Below are 8,065 nucleotides of genomic sequence, written 5' to 3'. Positions count from 1 at the left end.
CGAGTTTGGGAGGGGGTGCGGTTAAAGACAGGGCTTGCCGGTAGGGTTGTTCAGCAGAGGACATTGTTTTTTCTTCGGAGGAGAGAGACTGTGTGGCCGGGTCCCTGAGGGCGCTCGGACTAAGGGAGGGAGGCCTGAGGCAGCAGGTGCTTCACCGGGGCTGGGGTGCAGGTATTTCTGAGCCCGGGAGGAGGTGAGGGGAGAAATCCCACGCCTGCAGGGCACGGGCGGGGAGAGGGAAGTTGTGAGGAGAGAGATTTAGTCAGAATGTAGGGATTGGCACGCTGACCTGACAGCCCTGAGGGGGAAGGAGTGGGATATTTTTGGCAGTAGGAGTTGGGGCTCAGTCTCATACACGCTGTTCTGAGGAGCAGGGGGTCCCATACACATTGTTTTGCCGTTGAAGTCATGCTGGCTTGCAAACTATGTTTTACTGTCTGTTTTACTCCCAGCTTTGCTGCTTTGCTTTTGGGAAGATTCGATCTGTTTGCCAAGCAGGCTAACCTTTCTTTGTGGTTTACCGACACCAGGTAGTGAGCTGGTTGCAGGCTCGTGTGCCCTTAAGATGTGTAATAGAGCACGTTGCTTCAACAGAAAAGATGCAACCTTAAGGCCTTTTCAGACACAGAGCACTTGACCCCCATGCTGCAGTAACATGATCTCTTCAATCATGGTTAGAAGAGGGATTTAACTCTTGCAAAAGGAAGGAGTGAGCATTAGCCCAAGAAGCAGCAGTTGTCCTGCACAGGGTTCTCCCAGGGAGCTCCAAAGTAAGTGTAACTTGATTAATGTTACAAAGGCTATAGCATACTGTAGTCTAGTGATGTCTTGGTAGCAGCATTTATGTCTGGTGTTAATTGTTTGTTGTCACTTTTAGTAGACATTGCCAATGGATGAACTGGTGCATGACTTGGCTTCAGCCTTAGAGCAGACTTCAGAACAGAACAAGCTGGATGAGCTCTGGGAAGAGATGGCCCTAAGCCCACGGCAGCAGCGGCGTCAGCTTCGCAAGAGACGGGGTCGAAAACGACGCTCAGACTTCACACATCAGGCAGAGCATGCCTGCTGCTACAGCGAGGCCTCAGAGTCAAGCTTGGACGAAGCTGTCAAGGATTGCCGTGAGGTTCTGACAGCCAATTTCAGTGACTCTGATGACGTGGCAGTGGTCAAGCAGCACCCAGCTCTCAGTGCCACCCTGAGGAGCAAGCAACACTCATGGCATGAGTCAGACTCCTTTACAGAAAATGCACCCTGTCGACCTCTCAGGCGCCGACGGAAAGTCAAACGTGTGACATCAGAGGTGGCTGCCAGCCTCCAGCAAAAGCTCAGGGTATCAGAGTGGAACTATGAGAGGGGCTGCAGGTTCAAGTCAGCCAAGAAACAGCGTCTTTCACGCTGGAAGGAGAATACCCCTTGGACATCGTCTGGTCATGGCCTTTGTGAATCAGGAGAGAACAGGCCCTTCCTCAGCAAAGGGGGAAGGAAGGAGCAGATGGAGTGTGATGCTGGTGAACAGAAGCAGGGCTCAGATGAAAACATGTCAGAATGGTGAGATCTCAGTTTCTTCCCTGTGCTAGTCACATGGCTGCCTTGTAAATCTTGTGCTTTGCATTTAGAAGTTCTTATCAAAATTATTCTATGCTGTTCTCTTTCTGAAGAGGAGAAATATCTCAGCTACTTCTAAACTGTAGATTTTTTCCAAGTCTTTTCTGTCAATGCTGTACTAATGACCCAGAACGCTTCCTTGAAAAGTTGGCAAGCTGGTATGTTTCTGGCTCCTGTTACACAGGGAACCCTCTGAAATGTCTGTGGCCCTGCAGCTACAAAGTGGCCTGCTTGTGGCCTGAGATTTGGAGAGTAAATCCAGTTGGCACTTGCGTTGCTTGATTGATGCGAACTGATTTCAGTTTCTTGTTTTCAGCATTTACCCTAAATAGTAATAGAGAACAGATCAGATCTTCCATCATGACCACTAGCCCTCTGTGCAGGTACTGTGTGAACCTCAGTCAAAACATCTTTTTTGCAGTTCTGCATCTCTGTTCTGGATCTGTAATAAGGTCCTGAAAGGCTAGCTATGCAGAAAATGTAGCGAGACAATAGAGAAGTTGGGGGAAACTGAATTAATACTTACAGGATAAGAAACCAGGACACCTGTGCAAACAGTGGAGTCTGACATGTCTTTGTGTCCACTTTTGGAGAACTTTGTGGCAGAATCTCATACAAGAGATGAAAATGAGAAGTGTAAATGTCATGATGTGAATTTGTGTGTCATTCCTGGGAATTTTTCCCTTGAGTGTGTCTTCTCTCCGTAGAAGATTTGGGGTTATAAAACTGCTTCTGTACAAAGAGATTTTTCATGTTGGAAAAGAAACAACTGCTGAGAATGAAATAGAAGAGAATCATCACAGAATGGTTTGGGTCAGAAGGGACCTTAGAGATCATCCAGTTCCACCCCCCTGCCATGGGCAGGGAGACTTCTAAATGAATGGCATACAGAAGGTGAATAGGGTCTATTTGCCAATTGTCATTGTGTAAGAGGCAGGAGACATTTAGGAAACATTTAAAACAAAAAAAATATATTATTTTTCATAAAACATGAGGTTTGGAACTCTGCTGTGGGACATTTGAGAGGTCAAAAATTTAAATGTGTTCAAAAGGGGGATGTGGAACATAGATTTGTCAGGGGCTGTTATAGTATTACAGCCCAGATGGAAGATCTTTTTCAGGAAGTTGTTAAACTGCTGACTGCTAGAATATTCTTTCCTCAAGCATCAACTGTAATAGACGCTATCAGACAGAGGAGAGTGGATTTGGACAGTACAATTGTTTGATCCAATATAATTGTTCATATGTTAAGGTTCATTTCAGTGTTTTGCCTGTCTAGCTCCTGCAGTTTGTTAGAGTGGACAGGTGACACTTGGTTATTGAGGGCTTTGTGGATAGTAGCTGGAAGTGCAAACTTCTCATTGGTATTTTCTGGTAGACTGTGAAAAGCATAGATTGTAATATGTTCTCACTGTCCTGATCCAGGGGACCACTGCTGCATTTTCACTGAATCAGTGTGGTTTGTATGTAATCATTATAGGGTGAAAGTAGCAAAAAAGTGGGCATTTTTTTTCCTTAAAAAGTGGCTGCTGTTTGCTTAAAAAGTGGGTGCAAAGTGGGCCTTTTGAAGAGACTGGTGGATGCCTTTTTGCTACTAGGTATTAAAAACACTTTTATCTTTTCAGAGGTATTTGCTGGTAGCCCAGGAAAGGGAATGTGCTGAGTAGCCCGTGAATGTTGCATGTCAGTGGTGATGGACTGAGAGATACCCTTGATGTGGCAGTGATGGACAGTGTTCCTTGAGGTTTTTTTTCCACCAGTCAGAGCCTGTTCCGTCATGTCAAACTTGAATTTAAACCAGCAGGCTTTCTTCCAGCCTTTATTTGTGCCAGCCTTTGAAAGAGTAAATAAACAGCTTTGGACTGTTACTTGAGGATCATGCTGGGAGATTGCTTTGTTCTGTCTCAGTTGTGCCTTGCTCTCAAACTAATTATTGTGCAAGTGTCTGCATCAAATGACATTTACCATCTGCTGCCAAATCCTTGGGATTCTCTTTGGAAAGCCAGGGGTTGGAATATTTGACCTCTCCAACACCACATGTGTGATATGTGCTGTGACTCACTGGGGAGGGTCAAAGTGGGAGAGAGAAATACATACGGTACTCTTCACTGCAGAGTATTCTTCAGCAGTGAAGGATCATGCTTTGGTCTCTGCTGCTCTAAATGTAGCACTTTGCTGCTAACAGCAGGGTGAAACTGGCTTTGCTTACCTCGCACTCACTCTACTCTAGATGTTTTTTCTGGTACCGTAAGAGAAGTACTTTGCACAGAGGAATAACAAGGGCATATCCTGAGGAAGACAGAAGGAAATGGGATGCCTAGGAGAGTGAATGGTACGGTTGTCATCACAGGCTGATGGGAGGGAAAGTGACTGATACAGCTTGTGGGACTTGGAAGCAGTCTGTGGTGATCTAGTGATTTATGAAACACTTAGATACTGAATTGGTTCCACTAGTCTTTACTCATCTAGCAGTGGAGAGTGTCACAAAGTGAGACTAAGTTCTTAGGCAAACTAGGTTGTGTGTTTAGAACTTTTTTTTTTCACCTTCTTTTTCTTCCCCTCCGCTGGCACTTGCTTTTATTTGTTATGTAGGAATGACTCTGTAAATGCTGAAATAACCAGCATTTTCTCTGCTTTCTAGAAGGCTCCTTATGCTAAGTCAGGTCAAAAACCTCCTGTATTCAGGAGATAAACACCCATTCACTGAGAAAGCTTTGGACATGGATCCTTAATGAGGAGGTAGTTTTCACAGTTTCCTTGTGGAACTGCACCCAGTCTTTTCCTGCAGGAAGACATGGTGCAATATTGTGATTCCAAGTCTGCATGAAATGAAATCTTTGAAATTGTTTGCCAAACGTGGCAAGAGGTGAACACAAATTGAGAGAAGGAAAGATGTACAGGAACGTGATGAGGGAATGATGATGGTTTTGAATTGGGTAATGACATGACTCAAAACCTGATAAATGGCTGTGGAAATAACAGAGGAAGCAAATGGTCTTAGTAGGTACTTATATATTTGTACAAAGGTGACAACTGCCAAGGCTGTTAGAAGCAACATGCCCTTCTGTCTCTTAATGCTTTGAGGCTCCTTGCAGCCATAATAAAGCAAAGGCAAAGTATATATTGAGTGCTGAAGTTCTTCCCCTTGCTGGTCTTAGCTGAGTACTCCCAGAATGGTCTGGGTTTGGCTTGAGGGCAGAACAAACCATAGTAGAAGAGCTGTCTGAAAAATCACCCTGATGTGCTTATTAGTGAAAGATGTGGATCTACTCTCAAGTGCCATAACTCTTTAACGTGACTTTTTCAAACTGAGAATTGTACCGACCCACTAATGCTGTGTGACTTCACTGGCTTGCTGCTGATATATTTGTTGTGGTTTAACCTGGATAGGCAGCAGAGCCCCACACAGCCACCCGCTCACTCCCTCACAGCGGGATGAGGGAGAGGGTCAGAAGAGGAAAAGTGAGAAAACTTGTGGGTTGAGATAAAGTTGGTTTAGTAGCAAAAGCTATGTGTGGTAGCAAAGCAAAATAAGGAATTAATTCACTACTTCCCATTGGCAGGCAGATGTTTAGCCATTCCGAGGAAAGCAGGGCTTCATCATGCCTAACAGTTACTTGGGAAGACAAATGCCGTAACTCCAAATTACCCCCTTCCTTCTTCTTTCTGACGGCTTTTATTGCTTAGCAGGACGTTGCATGGTGTGGGATATCCCAGTGGTCAGTTGGGGTCAGCTGTCCCGGCTGTGTCCCGTCCCAGCTTCTTGTGCACCCTCAGCCCACTTGCTGGCAGGGCAGTGTGAGAAACAGACGGCCTTGGCACTGTTTTAGCATTGTTCAGCAATAACTAAAACATAAGTGTGTTATCAACACTGTTTTGGTCACAAGTCCAAAACATAACATCATAGAGCTACTATGAGGAAAATTTAACTCTACCCTAGCCAAAACCAGGAGAGTATTCTGGCCTGGGAGTGTAACCAGTGCTCATCCTGAGTGTGCAGTACAGTTTCTTTGCCCTTTGGAAGGGAGCTGTTTCGATGACAGTGGCAGTCAAGGGCCTGGCTAAGCTGATGAATTGGAGGCCAGTCTCTCCATAAGGAAAAAATTCCTCTCTTCGAAGGCAAGTGACAAAGACAGAGTGTTCAACTTCCCCTCCTTCTCCAGCCCAACCTGACCTTCTGCAGCCCCTCGGTGCCTCTTGTTTTCTTATTTTTATAGAAAATCAATATCCCTCCTGACACAAACAATAGCTCAGGCGAAAGAATAAATGGGGGAAACCTGAGATCTCTGTCCATCACCTCTCACTTTAACTCCCCCAAACTATTTAATTAAAAGCATGCTTTGCTCCAGGTGTTTGCAACAGTGAAATTGCTAAATGAGGACCATTTTAACCAAAGATTGGGTGATCAATAACACTCTATAGCAGTAGCTTGTCGGATCAATAGCATTTATTATTTCATGGTTAAGGTAAGTAGCCTCCTTTGCAAGTGGAGGTCATTAATCAGTGCTTACTGGACCTGCAGAAAGGCTTGTGTAGGAGTCTAGTTTGTGTTCAGCCCTGAAGTGTAAAAGGGGTGGTAAAGTGGATGAGATCCATGAAAATTCATTCCAGTAAAGCAATGGCCATAATGTGTATCTATAAAGAACTAAAGAGCTCTCAGTACAAACAGGGTGCTTAAAGTATTGTTAACATGATCTGGTATCTTGACTTAATGCTTTTTGCTTTCTCAGGCACCTTTCCTCTGAGGGTGCTAAAACCTTATGAAGCAGTCACTCAAACCTTGCTTCTGCTGCTTGTGAGCACTATTAATCCAGGCTTTCAAAAGGGAAAACAGACATGCAAAGAGATTTGGCCAGGGTCATACAGTGAGTTGGTAGAAGAGCTAGGAATGAAATGAATGACTCATGGTTCTCAGTCTTTGGCCTTAATTGCTGTGGTATATATGTGGGAGGGTGAATGGATGACCAAACTTTGTAATGGATTTATTTGGAATTTGATATTAACTTACATACTGAAATGTGGGAATGATGTACAGACTGTTCATCCTTTAAGTTTAAATGGCCTTTATGCAGTGATGAAGAGGCAGAGTTTGTAGATATCCAGCATGACAAGTTGATTTGGCCAAACCTTAGAGGCCATTTTCTAAGAGCAGTAATATGCTCACAAAATGGGGTTTTAATATGTGCCTACAGTTCTTTGGTGTAGTGTGTCTTATGATCCCTCATCCTTCAGCCTTTTGAATGGAGCAGTCTCCTGTTGATACTGATGTTTAGTATGATCCAATTTCCCTGAAAAAGAGGGACCCAGAGGTTCTTTCTAACAGCATGCCCTGATTGGAGATTGCTTCTAGTGCTGAGTTATACCTGATGTTCATATCTAAGGCCTTAGCGCTAAGGGGGTGGGCAAAGTAGTTTCTGCTTGTGTTGATATCTCTCAGCTGAATCAGAGGAAGTATCGCCCGACGTGTCCAAGGATTGATTTAATATCAGCATTAAAGCCATCAGATGCTTGGGACTGACCTGAGCATGTACTTCTGCTACAAATATTCATCCAGCTTTACAGTCAATTAGTGGCTTTCTACACATTAATTTCTAGTTTAATTCTTTGGTTCAAGAATTAAGTCTCCTGTAACTGCTTCAGCAAATGCAAAGCATGCTGTAACGAGGTTGTATTCAGCAGTAAGTCATGCTGTGCTAAGGTATTTAGCTGAAGAGATGCAAATATACCAGCTGCTCTTTCCTCCAAATAAAATAAAAGTTGCAGTAGATTGAAGGGGGCGTTTATGTACCTGTGCAACATTTTTGAGAAAAAGGAATCTGAAGTAGAAAACTTCAGAGGGTTTTCGTAGCGGTTAAGTGACCCCAGGACGGAGTTTTTAACTGCACTTAATTTCCTAGTGAGTATTCCAGACAATGTCATAGTTAGGTTATTAACTCTGGTATCTGAGGCAAATACCATTGTATTAATTAATTTTGATAACTTAGAACTAGACTAGATACAGTATTCTACTCTTTTTCAAGTGATACAGCATTGCTAGGTTTTAACAGAAGGCAATTATGTCCCATGCTAGACCCAGTGATGTACCTGAAATGCAATTTCTGTGAGATATGTAAAGCATTTTGGGCTCAGAGAAGGTAGTAAAATGTAATAAAGTGGTTTGTGTTTTGTGCAATTGTAACAATGGGGTTTTTTGTTTGTTTTTGTTCCAGTGAAACCAGCAGTGTATGCAGCAGCAGTGATACTGGCCTGTTTACCAATGATGAGGGCCGCCAAGGTAACAACTGCCCTGTAATTTTCTTCATGTGTTGCTGGGAAATATATTTTACTTTCTTTACAAATACAAAGAAAGATCTACGTTTGAAGAGGGATAGAGAGGGAAGTATGGGAGAAAGGCCAGTGACTGGGAGGGGCTAGAAGTTAAGAAATGAGCTGAGGGCTACCAAGGTGTGGTTTGGATAAA

General features: G+C 43.7%; 1 protein-coding gene across 1 annotated transcript in view; it reads left to right on the top strand.

Moving 5' to 3' along the window:
* Nucleotides 1-883: 883 nt before the first annotated feature.
* GPATCH2L (G patch domain containing 2-like) overlaps nucleotides 884-8,065 on the top strand; it is a 26,097-nt gene continuing 18,915 nt past the window's right edge. Inside the window, exons 1-2 of the mRNA XM_010074580.1 lie at nucleotides 884-1,548; nucleotides 7,815-7,879. Coding sequence (XP_010072882.1) covers nucleotides 890-1,548; nucleotides 7,815-7,879 — 724 coding nt within the window. The 5' untranslated portion in view covers nucleotides 884-889. The remainder of the gene's footprint in view (nucleotides 1,549-7,814; nucleotides 7,880-8,065) is intronic.

The sequence above is a fragment of the Pterocles gutturalis genome, unplaced genomic scaffold (assembly GCF_000699245.1).
Source record: "Pterocles gutturalis isolate BGI_N339 unplaced genomic scaffold, ASM69924v1 scaffold27197, whole genome shotgun sequence".
Taxonomy (NCBI): domain Eukaryota; kingdom Metazoa; phylum Chordata; class Aves; order Pterocliformes; family Pteroclidae; genus Pterocles; species Pterocles gutturalis.
Note: the sequence above shows the minus strand (reverse complement) of the source record. Positions and strands in the feature narration are given on the sequence as shown.